This window comes from Rhamphochromis sp. 'chilingali' (assembly GCF_963969265.1).
Source record: "Rhamphochromis sp. 'chilingali' genome assembly, chromosome: 3".
Classification (NCBI taxonomy): Eukaryota; Metazoa; Chordata; class Actinopteri; order Cichliformes; family Cichlidae; genus Rhamphochromis; species Rhamphochromis sp. 'chilingali'.
The window spans coordinates 36719638-36739794 of record NC_137931.1 but is presented as its reverse complement, the minus strand read 5'-3'; the positions used below and the strand labels follow the sequence as shown (position 1 = coordinate 36739794).

The 20157-nt window shown below is 43.9% G+C and overlaps 1 protein-coding gene across 4 annotated transcripts in view; it reads right to left on the bottom strand.

Annotated features, from left to right (window-relative positions):
• Positions 1-20157, bottom strand: part of nfia (nuclear factor I/A) — a 150368-nt gene that overhangs the window by 19383 nt on the left and 110828 nt on the right. For all 4 annotated transcript variants that reach the window (XM_080878436.1, XM_080878437.1, XM_080878439.1 and 1 more), the window contains exons 3-6: positions 18353-18418; positions 17630-17704; positions 4513-4630; positions 491-618 (exon numbers count right to left, since the gene is read on the bottom strand). In XM_080878436.1, coding sequence (XP_080734562.1) covers positions 491-618; positions 4513-4630; positions 17630-17704; positions 18353-18418 — 387 coding nt within the window. The remainder of the gene's footprint in view (positions 1-490; positions 619-4512; positions 4631-17629; positions 17705-18352; positions 18419-20157) is intronic.

Here is a 20157-nt window from a genome sequence, read left to right as displayed (position 1 = left end):
AATTTTTCCCCCCTTTCTCGGCTTCGTGAGGCTCACTGAACAGATTTGTGTCTCTGAACTGTTCAGATTCACACTGAGCTACACGGAGGCATGCTGGAGGTTGCTTCCTGTTTATGTGACTGTTTTGGATCTGATTCTGCAAGTGTGCAGGATCAAACCTGTGACGTCCTCTTTATGAGACAGGCAGTCGAGAGATCACACTCTCTGACAAAACATTAAAAAAATCACTCTTACACACACACACACACACACACACACACACACACACACACACACCCTGCTGGAAGCACCAACTGCACACTGCACCATGGTAGCATCGCTCCGCTGGGCTGCGTTGGAGCGGCAGGTTAGCTCTGGGATGTGTGATGACGAGAGTCTGCATGGTGGAGGTGGGGGGAGTGTTAGGGCCGGGGTCAGATGGGGTATTAAGATGGCGGGGCTGTTATTAGAGGAGGCGGCTGGGGTTTCGTTTCGGGGTGTGGTTACATACCTGGCTCCACGTCGTGCCAGCTGCTGGCCTGGCTGCCGCTGCCTGGAGACCGACCCTGGCTTGGGTAGTAGGACTCCTCCCCCGGGCTGTCCACGTCCTCCTCCATGCACTTTATCCTCTTGGCAGAGCTGCAGAGAGACAGAGCAGCATTGGTGACTCCTCCCATTATTAACCCCGCTGTTCTCCAGCTCAGAGCTCAAACGGAGAACAGGTGGAGTCCTAAACACCCACACAGACCCCTCTGATTCCTGCTATCAGCTGTTTGAAGTCCCACCCAAACCTGAGACCAGCACATCAGGCTCCCTCCCACACATCCAACTGTTCAATCTCACCTACCTGCCCCTCCCTTATTTCTTTTTTCCCCACATATTGGTCACACTCACATGTTTCAGATCATCAAATAAAGAGAACCTGAGTAAATGCAGAGTGCAGGTTTTAAATGATGATTTCATTCATTAAGGGAACAAAGCTGTTAGTTTGATGCAGATGTAATGGGACTGAAACCTTCCACAAAGTTCAGCTTCTGTCTTGTCAGTCTACAGAAGATTTCCCAGAAGTCTCGGAGATCATCCAGATGTTTGTTTGCAGTTTGCTTTTGTGATCTTCTTGGCTAGCAGTGGTGTTTTCCTTGAACTTTTCCATGGAGGCCATTTTTGCTTTCACTGGAGTCCAGTGCTCATTTGTTTTTATACCTTTCTGTAAGACATAAATTTACATGTCCTCCTTTACCCTCCAAACCCAGCTGTAGTCTTTGTGTACTTGTGCAGTTATTTATGCATTTCACACATTTTCTGTTTGCTTTACTTTAAGGTTTAAGCCTGAGAAATGAGAGCAACGACTCACAGACAGCAGGTTTACACCTCACTGGCCAGATCTGTTTGTTTAACAGGAAGTTAAAACATTAACAGTGTGTGTGTGTGTGTGTGTGTGTGTGTTCTGCCTGTACACTGAGATGTGTTTGTATGAATGGAGGGTCTTTGACATTAGTAAAGACTTAAATATTTCCATATGGATCTGCTTCACTGCCTCACAGCGATCTCTGTGTGTGTGTGTGTGTGTGGTAATGTGTGTGTGTGGGAGGTCTCTGGAGATGTGTTTGGAGTCAGAGAAGAGAGAGGGGGAGAGGGTGTAGAAGACAGAGGACACACACACACACACTCAGCTAACTGTGTGTGCGTGCGTGCGTGCGTGTGCGCTGCAGGGCAGGTATTTCAGCAGACAGACGACTTTTGCGACCGCATCGATTTAAGAGAAGAGGTCAGGGCAAACCCTGCAAGCATATGTGTGTGAGAGAGTGTGTGTGTGTGTGTGTGTGAGTGAGAGAGTGTGTTTGTATAATCATTTGAGTTTAAACCATCACTGTGAGGATATCAGTGAGTTGTGAGTACCTTCTAAGGCAGGGGTGTCAAACTCAATTGCACAGGGGGCCAAAACTCAAGGCACACTTTAGGTCGCAGGCCAAACAAGATAAACATTTATTGAACACACTAAAACAATGTTTTTTAAACAAATATGAATAAAAACAGACAGGAATGTTATTCCAGATTAAATAAACTTAAAAAAATAAACTTTAACTTTAAATATTTTGCTCTTCATAAAAATATATCCTGTCAAAATTATGCAAGTTAGAAATATGAACATGCTGCCAAAACCCCAGAAAAAAATAAATGAAAGCAAACACAAGGTTGGAGCCGCATGTAGACGGAGCATTGCTTCAGGAGTGGAACTAATAAACTGTGCGGGCCATTCAGTGTCGTACTTTCCCTTGAGTGTATCATTACACTGCAGCTCCATCTGAATCTGCACAGGTGCAGTTCAGCAAAGTGCGCTGATTTGGTTCAACATTACTTGGCAACAGGGAAAGTGAGGCAAGTTGCACTGGTGCATTTGTGACAGCTTCACTTGAAATGCCTTCACCGCATCATACATGTCATGTCCATGAATTGACAGGTTTCCTTGCTGAGCTCAAAAACTCTATTGAGAACTTTTCCCCAACTCAGCCAAAGGACCTCTGTATGATGGCATGTCGGCAAACTCTGAATCTATTTCCCACATAAAAGACTGAAATTGACGGTAATTTAAACCTTTAGCTTGGATAAAATTTACGGTTTGTGTTACGGTGATCATTACATGCTCCATTTTACCACACAGCCTTTCCTGGTGTGTGATGCAGTGATATGCTGTTAACCCACCAGTGCAGTTCTCCTCCTGCATCTTTACTCGCATCCTGCTGACTAGTCCGCTTTTTTCACCGCACAACACCGGCGCTCCATCTGTTGTAAGTCCAACAAGTTTGTTACACTTTGACATACGTTTAAAAAAATGTCTTTTCCTGTCATTGTCCCGTGCATCGATTTAATGTTCAATATTTCCTCTCCACGGATGAAGATGGCCAGCTGTGCAATGTCCATCATGTCTATACTTTCATCCACAGCAAGAGAGTATGCGATAAAGTTTCTGCTTTTTTCACACAACTGTGTTCTTAAATCAGTGGCCATCTCACAAACCCCATCAGCAATCGTATTTCTCCTCAGGCTCACATTTGCCAAAATCTGCATTTTGTCTGGACACAAGACGTCGCACACCTTCATCATGCAGCTCTTTACAGTGGTACCGGGCTGATTTGGCTATCTCCACTGCTACAATAAAACTTGCTTTCACAACAGCTTCACTTTGTGATTTTGCTCTGGTGAAAACAAGTCTGCTGAAATGTCAGATTCTTCTTTAGCTCTTCTACTTTCTGTAGTTTCTTCTCTGCATTTAGGTTTTTCAGCTTATCCTGATGTTTTGTCTCGTAGTGCCGTCTTAAATTAAATTCCTTAATTACAGCCACATTAGCAACACTATTAAGACACACGGGTTTACTAGCAATGTCTGTAAACATATAGTCAGTCACCCACTGGCGCTGAAAGGCTCTGCTTTCAGAGTCAACTTTTCTCTCCACCATTGTGAGCGGCTAGCTTCGCAATAACAAAAGTTTGACTTGATTGACGCGGGAATGTTCCCAAATAGCCTAGCGTTCGGCAAGGAGGCTGCAGCGCTGCATTATGGGATCTGTTGTTTGTATATTATTAGCACCTCCTATCGCCGGGCCATGCATAACAATAATAATATATCTATATAAAATGATCTCGCGGGCCAGATATAAATGTACGCCGGGCCGGATGTGGCCCGCGGGCCTTGACTTTGACACATGTGTTCTAAGGGCTGTTTTAGGGGGTCAGATCAGAACCAATCAGCTGTGTGTGTGTGTGTGTGTGTGTGTGTGTGTGTGCTCTAACATACATTAAGCCACATTAGGAACAAACAGTTAGTGTTCATGCACAGACCAAAGCTGCCGTAGCCTCTACACTCTACACACCCTGCAGGTGAGTTAGTGAAATACTGACAGCTGTCCTATCGTGTCTGTGATACAGCATCCATCCAGTGCACTGCACGAGGGTGTGACCGTCGTCATCCTTGCATCTGTCCATTGCAGTCATTTCATTTCACAAATCCAACCAACTCTTTGTTGTTTGTGCGTCCTCTGAGCACTGTACGGCTGGAACATAAACCATCTGGATTTGAATGTTTGGAAGTAAAAAACGAAATGAAGCCATCTCGAGTTCTGGTTTGGGAACATCGGCCAATGATGAAGCGACTTCTCCAGCATCGCTGAAAGGTCAGTCCACGGGCCACTAGGTGGCGCTTACACTCAGCACTGACGCCTCACCATTCTGTCCGCTGACAGCTCAACAAAGGTTATTTAAACAGGGCGCAGGTGCTGCGAGTCACTGCACAGACTCTGCGTCCCATTTATTTTATTACAGGTGCTCCATGAAATATTATAGAATCAGTTTTCTACTTCTTCTATTTTACAAAAGCACTTATTGGATCATTGTTTAGAGTTTTCTATGACGCGCATGTTTCCCTCTTTGAGAAACACTTTGACCTTAGTCAATTGATTGATTGACTGCAGTCATTAAAACTGATAAATAGTCACATGAACAACAGGAGGAGGTGCTGAGTGTGCTGGTGTGTACCTGGAGGAGGAGGTACTGGGCAGTGGTCTCCTCATGGCTCCTGGGCTCATGCTGTAGTAGGAGGAGCTGTCGAGGTCGGCCAGCGAGAAGTTTGGCCCGGTGCCGGCTGCGATGGGCGCTGATGGACGGACAGACAGAGAGTGTCAGTACGGATACGGTGACATTTTTATATAACCAGTGAACACACACACACACACACACACACACACACACACACACACACACACACACACACACACACACACACACACACACCTGGAGGCTGAACAAGGTGCATTAAACATGTTGATAAAAATCAGGAGGACAAGCTGTGAAAGCTCCTCACTGACACTTTCAGGTTTCCTTAAAGGAGACAAGAAACTTCCAGCAGTGAAGGAGACTTCATGGGAGTACGGACACTCCAATGAAAGCCTGCTGCGGCAGCAGTTACTGTCTCATAAAGCTGCTGCACACGAGAAAAGAAGACTAAAGCTTCTAATCATCCAAAGTGCACATTTAAAAAGTAAAGGTTGACTCTTATTAAATGTGTTTCCTCCTGCCTGAAGAGATGCTGCAACACAACGCGTCACTGGACATCTGACCGCGCGTCACGCCACAAGCATAACATAAGTTTTATCACATTCTTCCAGTGACGGGGTTAGGCTATATCCTGGACCTCCTCTCCCCTGGAAACTAGACCAACAGAAACCTCTGTGCTTAATCTGCACTTCTTAAACAAAAACTGTAAAGTGACGGAGAGATGGTGCCGATGGAGGTGAAGGACAAGAGAGGGACAGACCTTGAAAATAAGTTTCACTTATCGTCCTGCTAGATGTCTCGTGTGAATATTCCTGCGTTTCAAAAACACAACTGATTGAACAGCCTGATTAACTCCACGTTAAAGCACCAATAACCTGGGAGAATATTTTAAGGAGAAATTCTGAGTGACTGTGTGTTTGCATCAGTCACTGGGATTTTCTGGCCGAGCAGAACCAGCAGATTAGCTTCGACATATGATCCTCCTGCAGCTTCCAGGGAACGTTTTCTGAGCTCACCCTGAAGCGCATGATGCAGGGATTGTGTGCGGACAGGTGTTGTTGTTTAGCTCCTCGTTAAACACTCCAGTAAGTGCACAGGTGTATGCATTTAAAATTGCCCCACCTGTGTGTGCAGTAGTGGGACTCTGTTCAGCTCAGAGCTGTTAACGTCTCCTCTGACAGTCAGAGGATCGTCAGGACTAATCTGGTGGGCGGATGAATTGGCTCAGGAGGTGATAAAATTACTGCCCTCCTTAAAAAAAGACAAAAATGAGTCGCTTTTATAAATGAGACTCTGAAGCCACTGCTCCCAACAAACAGCCTGACGAGCAGCCGAGCACCGCTTGTCTCTGTTTACATATTCAATATTAGCTCACAACAGGAGTTTATGTCATCATTGTATATGAGAGCAGTTAGCACGCAACATTAGCATCTACCAACAACAACAAGCTGTGGCCCTCTTCCTCTCTGATGTGTTCATGTTCTGCTGCCCCCCCCCATCCTATTCTCGGGGGACAGAAGCTCTTCCACAAAGCCCTGCGAGGCTCTCCGTGTTAAAGCAGGGAGGGAGGGAGCGAGGGAGCGATCCGGCTCTTTGTTGTCAAATGCTTCAATTTGAAAATCCTGCTGAACAAAGGCAGCAATCAGCTTCAAAACCGGACATCCATCTACCCCCTCGCCTCCAGCCCCCCCCCACACCCTCATCCCTACTCTTCATCGTTTTATTGACAGATAGCATGATGGTGTGATGGGATGAAAGGAGAAGGAGGAGGGAGGGGGAGGACTGACAGGACCTGGTGGGGAGTTTTCTGCTGAGCTCAGCACCGTGATCTCGCTCCACCTATCTATCACTTTCTCTCTCTCTGCCCTGTAGAGATAGGGCTGACCTGAGACACGCACACATGCACACACACACACACACATATACACACACAGAGAGTTGGTCATTCGTGTGTGGACGTTTTAAACTCCTTTCCCACGGGAGCAGGAAGTAAAAACAAAGATAATTTAAAAACTGAAAAATAAAGAACGTACAAGTTTCCTGTGACTGCCACGGCTCGTAACGAACAGTCGACCTGTTCTGTGTTTTTACGTCTGAGGACAAGTAAACTTACCCTGTAATTTAATAATTGCAGTCCACTTTTTTATGACTCCAGTTTTGGACGGAAACTTCTTGTTCACTTCTCCTCTGAGGTTTTACAAACTCATAAAGAGTGTGAAGCTTTCAGTGAAGCCAGTCTTGAGTTGAAAAAGGCAAAGCTACCGTGTGGAGAGTGACTTAACTGTGAAGGAACTACTCATCCCATAATGCACTGCAAATCCCAAACTCCCCTATAGACTCGATTATTTTCGTTATCGCAGTCTTGCTGAAAACCTTGAGAACATGTTATATCGTACGCCACTTTGTTCACTTGCTTTCTGAAGCTTCGCGCTCACTAAGCTAACTCATGTTTAGACATTTTAAACATCTCCATGGTAACATGGAGATCGCCAACAATCATTGATGTTAAAACAGCCATCATAAGCAAGTCCTAGACTCCTTTACTAGTTGCATAAACTGTTAAAAATAATGGATAAGCCCTTGTGATAGTAGTAAATCTAACTGGTCTCTCAGATGGCCGCCCCTCACTGAGCCTGGCTCCGCCAGGTTTTTTCCTGTTAAAAGGGAGTTTTTCCTTCCAGCTGTCTCCCAAGCTTGCTTATAGGGGGTTGTCTGTTGTTGGGGTTTCTCTGTATCATTGTAGGATATTTACCCTACGATATGAAGTGCCGTGAGGCGACTGTTGTTGGTGCAATATAAATAAAGCTGAACTGAACTGAAACTGTCCAAAGTGGTAAAAATAAAGATAATCAGTAGACACAAAGTATGGTGTACCATCTAATATTAAGAATAAAAACAGAACTTTAATAATTCCTCTGGGAAATTCAGTGAAAAGCTGATTTTTTCTAGAATAAAAAGAGATAAGGATATAAAAGCAGCCAATCATGGATAATCTGCTGCATGTGCTCACTGAGGCTGTGGGTGAACCTCTGAGATGTTAATGGTTAATCATAAATGAGATGACAGCTGAAACATGGTGTTGATGGGCTCTGTCTGAGAGGCACTGCTGCACTGACGTGTGCAGCCTGTGGAGGGCGCTGGCAGCACTCTGCAGCTGCTCCTGGTTGATTTGTATCCTTGCTGATTAGATTTCTGGCAGTAATGAAGCTGCTCTGTGTTTACTTCTTGCATTTGAATGCCGGGGGCCGGTGCTCTGCTGTCTGGACGTCTGCCAGCTGGAGCTTCGGCTCAACTTCGCTGTATTAATGATGCTTTCAGGTCACTCGCCATACAGTGGTTACTACTGTAACCCCCCTTTAAAGCACATCTTCATCGTGTTTCTGTGAGAACTCGCAAAGGCACCTCTTTGATCGCTTACAGCTGTTCCCTTTGTTTTATTGTTCCAATTCACACTTTCATTATTATGATTATTATTGTGATTATTATTAAAATTGTCAAACATCTTTGTGTCATTTGTGCCACGGTGCCCATCTGCTGCTGGCACACCACCAGGTGTGTGTGGCAGAGGGCAGGGGAGGGAGGAGGAGGAGTCTGAAGCATGCAGGCCTCCAGGTTTATTCATCTTTCATCCTGTGTGTGTGTGTGTGTGTGTGTGTGTGTGTGTGTGTGTGTGTGTGTGTGTGTGTGTGTGTGAGAGCGCGATAGTGAGACAGACGAAGGTACGAGAAGGTGCCAAGTGGGTCATCTGCCTTCTTATCTATTTGAGTGTTTGTGTGTTTGCACTGTGTGTGTGTGAAGCCATCATATCAGCTGTAATCCCCAACATCCTTACGTCTAATATCAACTCTCCTGACACACTGGCAGGAAGTTTGTGTGTGTGTGTGTTTTCATGAAATCTGTTTCAGTGCCAAGGTGCACTGCTGGCACTCCACTCATGCATCTGTGTGTGTGAGTGTGTGTGAGAGAGCTGGTTACAAGTGTCTAAAAACATCAAAGAGACTCAGAGTGAGCTGCAGCTCCTTTTACAGCCTGTGCTACACCCACGTGCCAGTTTGCTAGGCACAATTAATAACTGGAACACCCATTGTTTAATCGATTCACTTAAAAAGATCCCCTGACTATGAAAATGTAGAGATCGTATTATTTTAACACAAATATCAGCATTTTAAATCTAATATGTAAAGAAACCAGGTTTGAGAAGTCCCTTCACCTGCAGTAATTTAACAGATTGCCATACACAATCATGCTTGAATTACCTTTCAAATCTTAAACTTTCAGTGTGTAACATTTTTCACCACTAGATGTCAGTAGATTACAGATTGCAGTCAACCGAGTTCCGTTTTCTTACACTGCCCAATTCAAGTGCATAATTCTAGATATGTTAGCTTCTGTAGGACAAACATGCTAACATGTCAGCTAACAGAGATCAAAAACATTTTGAGTTTACCCCATAACAGCCGCACCAAGACGGATCTCCCCGAGAATTTTCTGTGGAACGCTGTTAGTCCACTGTTTACCTCAGCTGTCAATGCAGGGTGAGAAGTGTCCTCATTTATTTAGCTACCCTTAGCCTTAAGTTAGCTGTAGTTAGCCTTAGTTAGGTACTGTTAGCTTGTGTTAGCCTTAAGCCCCTTTTCTATTAGTACCTACTCGGATCGACTTGGCACGGTTCACAACAGTTATCAGGGTTTTCCATTAGGTTATAGTACCTGTTACCAAGTACTTTTTTAGTACCTGCTCGCCCAGGGTTCTTAGTCAGTACTAAAATGTAACATCGTCAGACTGCATGCCACCGATTAGCTGGACAGTAGCGTCACTCGATGAGTCATGAGAGCGTCATGTTGACAAGAATAAAACCACCCTTTTTTGAAACTCGCCAATGAAGGAAACGGTTACAAAAAACAACGCCGTGTTCCCCGAGTATGACAAAAAGCCACAGACCGAGCAGCAGATATATTCTTGCCTTGACATTAGGGCTGCACGATTTTGCATAAAATGAGAATCACGATTTTTTGGCTTAGAATTGAGATCACGATTCTCTCACGATTTTCTTTTCCAATATTTATTTAAATATTTATTATTAAAATATTTATTGCACTTATTAACTGCACATCAACTTCGTAACAGTTGAGACTGAACATAAAAACAATAAACAAACATAAAAACAACAAATGTCTCACATTTTGTGGTTGCCGCAAAATGTTGTACTGCTTGAAATTCCGTCTCCACCGTTGCTCGACACTGCGTGTATAGAGCAGGTAGTGCAACAATAGAAAAATAGTTGCGGGACGGCACTGTGTAGCGTTTGTCTAGGGTGTTGATCATTTTCCTAAATCTCTCATTTTGCACAGTGTTGATGGGAGCCATATCTTTGGTCAGGTGATAAGTGATAGCCTCCGTAATTTCTTTGTGCCTGCGGGAGTTCGACGGGTATAGGGAAGCGCTGTATAAGGTTCCTGTTATTGATGTTTGGGTGGTTGACCGGGACGGATTTTCTCCTGTCACTTTTTCATCATCTCTGACGTGCTCTCCGTTGTTTTTTCCCTGCCAATTTTAGCATCCAGTATCACGTGGTATAAGGCTCTGCCCTTGTCATTTGTTGAGCAGGAAGAGTGAGCGCTTGTCTTCATGCAAATTACGTCCCGGATCAAAATGCGGTACAATCGTCGCCGGCTATTTATTTATTTTTTGGATGGAATCGTTGTCATTTGGAAATGAGATCGCACATAAGTATGAATTGAGATCGTGATTTTCTAACGATTAATCGTGCAGCCCTACTTGACGTCCACCTTTTTTGTAGCAATCATGTCGTATATTAATTACATTGCGGGATGCTTGGATGCGTTGCTATGACGACAACCACGAACGTTAGGTAGTACCAGATTGTAATGGAAAACCAGTCGACCCGAGTGGCGATCCGTGGTGAGTATATCCGAGTAGGTATTAATGGAAAAGGGGCTTTAGTTAACTGTTAATAGCCTCGGTAAGCTGCCGTTGGCCTCTGTTAGCTACTGTTATGGTCATAATGAAATGGTCTTTGAAGTGAATCTAACATTGTTGGACTCTTAGTGATTAAACTCTCATACAATATAAGAATGTAATCAAACTGTTTGTCAGAGGGAAAGTGTGATTTTTAGGAAACTTGAGGCTAACATTAGCTGGTATGTGTATATGAGTACAGTAATATTTTTTTTTCCTATTAAATAACCCTTAAAAAACTATTAACTAGACCTAGCAATTTTATGCTGATCCCAATTTTATGCTCATCCCTCAGCAACCAGCAGCTCTTATTTCCTGAGGAGCACTGCTTTGGTTAAATTTTGACCGGTAGGAATTCTGGTGACAGATGGACGCCTCGCTGTTGTCAGTTCAACAAGCACAACAAACACAAGTTACTGTCCACAAACTTATGGCCCTCATAAACGCAGCTGTAATGTCTCGCTCAGGTGAGGTTTGTACAGAGCGGCAGAAACAGACTGCGAGGGAGAGGACGGAGGGAGGAAGAAAGAGAGGAGGAATATGAGCAAAGAAAAAAAAGAAAGAGGAGGATCAGAGGAAGAACGACAGGAAGAGAGAGCGAGAGTTTAATGACACATCGCAGCGAGAGAGAGGAAGGAGAAGTCAGGAATACACTGAAGTGACCAATTACATGTGACCGCGGCCGCTACACTAACCTGCCCGCTCGCTCGCTCGCCCGGCCGGCCTCTCTCTCTTTGTGTGCTGCTTTAATAGGATATTGATCGACAGAGAGAGATTCGATTGGCCTGCCAGTGAATTGTGTAATGGCTGCACAACGCCAAGGTCACCCGCTGTGTGTGTGCGTGCGCGCTCTGTTCAATACCCCACCAGCCCCCCCTCCACCACAACCACATCTCATCTTCTGGTGAGCTATAGGCTTCAGTCACCCCTGCAGACCCCCGCGTGTGTGTGTGTTTGTGTGTGTGTGTTCACTCCATTTAAAGAAGAACCACACCAGAAATGATTCTTCATATAATCACAAAGAGTGCTGTGGGGTGATGGTGATGTAGGTGAAGCTTCAAGTAAGGTTCTGTCTATTGCCATGTTCGGAGTTCTTTCCTTGTTTTTAATCTTTGGACTGTTTCTTGGACTTTGCCTTTTTCCTGTGCCTCATTCTCACTGTTTTTCCACACTGCCTGTCACATTACATGTTAAAATTTTCTTCAGGCTCCTGGTTTCCTGGTCTCAGGTTCTCCTGAGACTTCCCCTTCAGCACGCAGGAACCAGAAGAAGTTTGTTATCTTTTCTTTGGCATCAAACGGAGACTCCCAGTGCTACTTCTGCACCATGTCCTACCACCGGGAACACTTTCATTGAAATACATACTAAAAAACAAAAAAACAAAAAAAACAAAAACAAAAAAAACAATAACATGTAATATTTTGCATCTACTGTTATCTACTGTTAGCTAGTTTATTGTGATGGTGTTGTTTTTATTATTTTGCTCTTTGTTGTTCGTTTTCTCTTCTGGTTTTTTTTTTTTTTTTTTTTATCTCCATGGTGATCCAGGTGTTTTGTTTGTTCTTCTTTTTTTTCTTCCCCCCTTTCTCACCATCTCTTCTCCCCTCTATTTTTCTTTCTCTCCCTCTCTTTCTTTCATTCTTTCTCTCTGTCCTATCCCCCAGTCATGTCTGTCCCGTCTTTAAAAAACGAAAATAAAATAAATACATAATTATAATAAAGGTCAATCAAATGGACCAATATGGCAAGGCCATGATGATCCACCCGGTAAAGTAAATCAACTTGGCATCTTTCTTGGCCTTAAGACAACAATTCTGATGGCTAAAGATCCAAACGGGACAGGCAAAAGAAAAAGAAAAAAAGAAAAGAAATACATACTCCTGATAACACACACACTGAAGTGATCAGGTGACCTTTGGCAGCAAATCGTAATTTCTGCTTCCTGTAATCTTCCACCTCATCCAAACATGCTGGAGTCTGAATTTGATCCTGCATGATGCAGATGTTCGCCTGTTGTCACTCCCCCACAGCTGCTTATTTGAATGAAGAAATGCATGAATTCTTTTTATGCTCTTAAAGGGGAACGCTTAGGAGAACGAGGGCCGCAGCAAGAATCTGCCGACGTCAGCTGAGTTTTACACTGAAGTAAAGGTGTCCTTCCAGGTTTGCTTCAGCATCATACATATATTCTTTGGCCACCGTACGGTGGCCCCGAGAGCTCAAAACATCACAAATATATAACTACAGGAAATTATGACAACAGCTTCATCAAGAAGAACATAAAAAGCTGTAGAGTTCGGACTCATGAGGTGAACGTTAACATAAATCAGCAGAAACTTCTACACGAATTCGCTTCGACTGCGGAGGAACCTGAGGATGGAGCGCTTCCTTCAGGTTCCACTGTAATCTGAGACATTTACAGGTTTCATCAGGCTGGATAAATTTTTCTACAGAAATCACTCACACAAATGTGTAACTTTTGGCTGTATGAATAAAATGTACTGAGATGTACTGAGAATAACGTGTGTATTGTATTAATATAAAAGGAGATGAGATGAAAAACATTTTTCAGCTTTGTCTACATTTAATATTTCTAATGCGAGCAAAGTGAGGAGTAAGAAAAGTGTCTGTGGCAGCAAAGCAGAGCTGCTTTAATGCTGCTGCAACACACACACACACACACACACACACACACACACACACACACACACACACACACACACACACACACACACACACACACACTCTATAAGTACAGTATATATTCATATACTTACACACACAGACACATTCAGACAGACACAAATGTATTCACAAACACACACACCCTTTCGCTCTGTGTGTGTGTGCAGGCGCGCGCTTTGTGTTGGTCAGCAGATTTGCAGCGATGCGGCTCTGGAAGAATCACTTATGGATTAGAGTGCAGGAGAGTCCACAGTGTGTGTGTGTGTGTGTGTGTGCGCGCAATAGGCATTTCAGGTTATCAGTTAAAAGCTAATGTACTTGAATAGTGTGTGTGTGTGTGTGTGTGTGTGTGTGTGTGTGTGTGTGTGTGTGTGTGTGTGTGTGTGTGCGTGCGTGTGTGTGTGAATACATGTTCATTCAGCCTGAGAGAGACTTCATTTATAATACAGCCGAATAGAAAAACTTTGTCAGTAGGGAAAAAAGAAAAAGTAAAAGTAATAAAGTTATTTCTATGAAAAGCAAATAATGGAGTGAAACAAGAACATCTGGAGGTAGAATTCAAAATTAAAGGATGAAAATGAGAAATCTCATTGTCCTTCATATTTTTTGTTTCAGCTTCACATTGAGTAAAATTGCAACGCTTTCCTTAGGGCGATGGTAAAAGTAACTGGAGCGAAATAGTAGCCAGGGCTGATGGTCTAACCTCAGCTTATATTGAGGAGCATTATAATGATCTCAACACTGATAGGATGCTGCTTCCATCTGCCCAGAGAAAAAAATCATCTCAGGTAAACCAGGGCCATCACAGGTGACCCCTCGCACCCCGCCCACCACCTGCTTGACCCACTAGTCGATCAGGTCCCACACCTCCGCACACTAACAGCTTCTTCCCCTGGGCCATTCAGACTGTTAACAAACACTACGCCGTGTAGCCCCACACACAGGGTGATCCGCGGTAACTCGTTAATTTGCCACATTAATGCAGTTACAGCGTTAAGGTCATTTTAACGAGAGTAACGCTGACAGCACTAAAATGGTAATCTCCAAATGTTTTCTTTTTACTGACCAGCTCCTCTTTGATAGCTGCCGTGTCCATCTTCTCGTTGCCTGCAGGTGAAGTGATGGAGGGGGAGGAGTTGTGTTCAGTGAAGGAGAGAGGCGAGGCAGAGTAACGTTGCGTAGAGACAAAAGTGGATGAAAGAGGCAAACTTGCGGTTCCACAAGTATAATTATAACGTAACATAGACTATATCGATATAAACGATATTATCACATCTCATATCTCGTATAAAAATATATTGATATATTTAAAAACTCGATATATCGCCCAGTCCTAGGCTGAGTAACCCTCATCACTCAGGACACTCACACATGGACTCTAAGAAGTCCTTTTTTTTCTTTGCACTGCTTCCGAGCACTTTGTCCTCTATTGTGTGCCTTTCTCTTATTTTTGTTATTTATTTCTTTTATACGCTTTATATTTTATTCCGGCAAAGTCGGTGTGAAGCACCCACAACTTCGTTGTACATGTACAATGACAGTAAAGGCCTTTTCTCTTCTCTTCTATCATCTACTGTTCTGAAGGAGCTAGTTCTCCTGCCGAATGTGCTGACAGGTGTCACGTGAAATTTAAAATTCAGTTTCTCAGCCATCCAAAGCAACACTAAAGACCACAATGTACAGCACCACTGAACAGTAAAGGACAGTGTTGTCAGCATAGAGGTGTTGTTTACAGCATGATTTGCAAAGGTCTGCCCACAGGCTGCCTCACTTTTGCTCTCAGCGTCTATTTTCTGAACAATTCCAATAAGCCTGAGCTCAAAGTGCTCAGAGCAAACATCTTCTGAACACCACTGCACTCACGGCGCTATCAGCTCAAAATAGTTCTATGGCTGCTCAATCAAATCAAAAAATGGACAGCACTTAAAAAAACACCACTTGGCACTTTCAGGGCAGAAACACAGACCCTGAAGAAGACACGGTAAGCCAAATACATCAGCAGCAATGCAACACCAAAAACCACTGTTCTAGGTACCATCATTCTATAAATTGCGTGTTTCTGTGTGGAGGAACATGTTACTCTTCTACAACTGTATTTCCGTGAAGCATCACAACCACAGCCCTCGCACTTTAATGAAGTCCAGTGTGTGAACAGGAGTCTGTGCAGGCTGCAGTCATTTTAATCGTTACCTGACATTACAGCTCATTTCAGGGACACGCTGCACGCAGCAACATGTGTTTGTGTACTTGAAAGACTAAGTCCAACCTCGGTTTTTCCTGCTGAGCAAACTATTTACCAACATCATGATGTTCCTGCTGTATGTAGGATGTTCAGGCTCCATTCAGGCTCCAACACGTACTCGTACATGTGCTTATGCGCTCTGTACCCTCAATAACCTTCCAGATACTGGCCAATCAGAGTACATGGGTTTCAGTTGGATTTGGACATAGCTGAGGAGACTTATTCAGAACTTTGAATCATGCAAAGCTACCCTTGGAGAACAAAAAGTTTAACAGACTTCACTGATGCTTTTAATTTGAAAGAATGCCTTATATTTCAGTGTCATTAAGTGAGTGTGAGATAGCAGCTGCATGTGAGTATCTGATCAAGCAGGGATAACTGTGTGTATGTGTGATCGATGGCTCTTTGATCGGGGGTCTGTGTGTGTGCTGACAGGCACTTTACATCGCCTATTGTTAGCGGTGGGCGATCGACAGACTCATATAGATCCCACTGCGCTCTCTCTCCCTCTCTCTCTCTCCTGCATGTCGGCACTTTTTAAAGGTCATGTCCCCCCGCCTCTCTCTCTCACTTGTCCTTTCTGTCCATTGCACACCCATCTTACCCCTCCCCTCTCTCTCCTCCACCCTGCGGTCTCTCGATCGCCCGCCTGTCGCTCATATTTCCTCATAATTAGAGTTGAGTTGGAGCGGCTGCTGATTGGCAGCAGATCCTGGATCTGAAGAGTTTTAATATCAACTGGGGCTGCAACGATTCATCGAGTAATTCGGATAACTCGATTATATGAAATCCTCGTTTAATGCACAGCTCTGCAGCACTCACAGACCTGCAGTAGAAACACATTTAGGAGCAGCGTGTGGATAAAAAGTCTGACCACATTCAGCCCACGCAGTCCTGATGATGCTGGGACAGTTTAACACGGAGGCGGAGTCTGTTTGCACAAGAGGCGGAGCCACAACAATACAGTAAAAAAACTTTGTTTGTATAGCCCAAAGCAGTATATGTTCCTGTGATCACCATTAAAACCTTTACTGGGAAACAGCGAGCGGGAGTCCTTCATCAAAGCAGCTGATCGACAAACTACCAGAGGAAGAAAAGGAAGTTTGTAGCTGCTCTGCCCAACGCTGTTTGTTCTACACAGAGAAAAACCTGCAGATGAATTGTTATTATTAATATTAATTAACGACGCACCATCAAAGCATGTCTTCTCAGCAGCACAGGCACTTTGCATCAAAGCACAGGACAAACGTCACAATGCCAATATGCTCGCAGACACCGCATTCTCCTTTAAAGGCTTACAGACACAAACTCGGTCATTCACTGCACACATATGCACACAATACATACATACAAACCAAATGTAATCTGGCTCATCAAGGAGATGAAACAGTGTCACAAACCTTCCAAGAACACAGAGTAAAGGTACACGTTTTAGGTTTCAGTTTCATACAGATTATATTGACCTTTGATAAGAGACTTGAGGTTTATTTATGTTTGCATTTAAGAAAATGTTTTCTATTTTAATATGGTGTGTAAAGAGTCATTTTGCAAGACCTGTGTTTTTCTCTTCTGAATATTTATCACAGAAGTAGTTCTTATCTGAGAATTCGATTAATCGATGGTGCTTCAGAGCCTTGAGCTGACTGGCCGCTCGTGCACTCTCCTGCAGCGTCGACTCTCACCATCTTTAAAACACATAATGTTTGAGTCTGTGTTGTTCACATTTTAATCTATGATGTTATTATACATACAGTGATTTTGGTAATCAGTTACTTATAAGGTGTTACTAAGTAACAGTTATTACTATTGTTATTACTATTATTGTTATAGAATACGGTGAACACCTGGCTCTCTGATGCACAGGTGCTCAGCCTCGTGCTGCAAGCTGAGCTCACAATTCACACTCTCCTAAACATGTTCTTATGTTCATCAGCAGGAAGACCACTCAAACACACATCAGCAGCCACACACACACACACACACACACACACACACACACACACACACACACACACACACACACACACACACACACACACACACAGTGTGTTCATTAAGATAGGCAGCCTGTGGTTTGGTCTGGAGGAATTACATTAGATGCACTATCGATGACAGATCTGCGATCCAATCAGTGCTTGGCCTCATTCAGCCTCACTGCAGGAGGAGAGTGAGAGAGAGAGAGACAGAACTTACTCTGAGACACTCGGACGAGCTCGGCCACCGTGAAAACTCCAGGTGTCACGAAGCTGTCCTGGAAGCCCAGGTGACCTGTGAGCAGAGGGAGGGAGGGGGTTATTACTATATTACTACTGTATCACCAACACATTTCGGCACAGCCAACCACTGACAAGCCCCCGAAATCTACACCTGCAGCAGGATTACAGGTAGTACTAGTACCAGTAGTACCAGGGAAGGATCAGTATGAGTGAGGAAGTACAGGCTTCTGTTTCCCAACAGGAATAATCAGGACCAGCTGTGTGTGTCTGCACACACGTAGCTGAACACCAGGGTCAAGGTCTAGCACACACACACACAAAGTAGAGAGGATATCCTTCTCTCTCTCACACACACACATCCATCAACACACACACACACACAGCTATCACATCCATCAACACACACTTAAAAATCTTCCATACGCACTTCCCTGATCCAGACAAACAACTTCTCCTCAGGAATGTGTGTGTGTGTGTGTGTGTGTGCATATTTGACCACAGCCTCATTTCGTTTAACCACACAGGGTCACACACAGGTTGGCCTCAGTTTGTGTGTGTGTGTGTGTGCATATTTGACCACAGCCTCATTTCGTTTAACCACACAGGGTCACACACAGGTTGGCCTCAGTTTGTGTGTGTGTGTGTGTGTGTGTGTGTGTGTGTGTGTGTGTGTGTGTGTGTGTGTGTGTGTGTGTCTCACCGTTCTCCGGCTGCTCCTTGATGTCTGATTCGCTGGCCTGATTCGGGCTTTCTGATTGGCCGGATTCTGTGGAGAGAAACACAAAGATGAGGACGAGCCGAACAACACCAACTTAATAACACAATCACACACACACACACACACACACACACACACACACACACACACACACACACACACACACTCAGTTGTCTGTTCTGATCCAGCGGTTACTTCACTGATAGCTGGGAGTTTAAAAAAAAAAGTTATCTTTAATGTTATCATGAAATGTGTTTCATCCTTCATAAATGCTGTAAATACATTTTCGAAATAAAAAATATTCATCAATCAGGAAGTGCGACGCTTTCAGAATAAATTCTTGAGAAGCGTCAGAAAGTCCCACACAAAATCCCAGATCATCCAAGAACAGAAACGAGCACCAGGGAAGGCTATTCACCAAAATGTGGACTCAGCAGGTCATCTGCAAATCACAACTTTGGTGGTTTGTGTGTGTGTGTGTGTGTGTGTGTGTGTGTGTGTGTGTGTGTGTGTGTGTGTGTATAGAGGGGATGCCTGTATTGATCTCCACATCACAAAACCTTCACCTGGTATCTCACACACACACACACAGCAGACTGACTGGCAGACTCCAGCTGCTGCAGCTGATTCAGTCACACTTTCTGCACACGCTCAGTGACACAGGAAGAACTCGGAGCCTATGCTGAAGTTCAGAGTGAGCGGACGGATGGAAGGATGGAAGAGTGAAATGTCTGAGGGGGAGCTCGTGTCAAATATCATAAATAAGCCAAGCAGCTGCGACCACCGACGCATGAATGGATAAATCCTCTTCATACTTAGTCTTTAAAAAGCATTTTGAATAATGTTTCATAGCTAAACCTGAAGTTAAAACGGCAGAAATACCCGGTGCGTGACAGAATCTCACATGGTGCACCCCGAGCGTTTTCAACAACCACATGTTTACATGATTACAATGTACAACTACATAAAAAGTCATCGATTATCCCGCCATCAGCTGAAGGCATCTGTACCTAATAGAGTCCCGCTCAGTCCCAATCCATGCAGCTGCTGGAAGGTGGGAATTCTTGGAACTACTACAGCAAGGTGGTTAAAAAAGAGGAAACGGGTCATTTTCTTATGTCACAGGATTCTCTGCAGTGCTCTGAAAAACAACATCCAGCCTCACTGCTTCCACAGGAACAGCGGGATCAGCAGCAGCCAGGTGCTGCTCATCAGTCACGTGATTAACCGATCATCAGCAGTGTGAGTGCCTCTGTGAAAGCAGAGGTTTTGCCAGTTTTCAGGTCTCAAGAAGTCAGGAATGTCTTACATCTCACAACAACAACAACAACAACAATAATAATAATAATAATAATAATAATAAAAGGTACTTTTATAATGTTATTGTTTTTTTTTGTTGATGAGTGAGTATAGGGGTGGGATTTAATAAGTTTTCTTCGTCCCACTCCTTTTCAGGCAATTTTTGTTTTTTGTTTTGTGCATTTTATGTTCAATATAGGTATTTGTTGTGCCTGAAAATAAACAAATAAATGAATGAATGAATGAATAATTACCCACTGCAAATATGAACTCAAACCTTCACCAACAGGGGGCAGTGTTTAACCAGCAGGTGTGCTAAAATGCTTTGCTCTTCAAACTTTTAGTCTTTTTTCCCCGATCGTTTTATTAACCGCTTAAATAAAGGCTACACCGACTCACTGAACCTCCTTGTGGCACGTAGCGGTATTACATGGCAGTACAGCCCAGTCCTATTTTGACCTGAGAATATCTCTTCAACACAACACGGA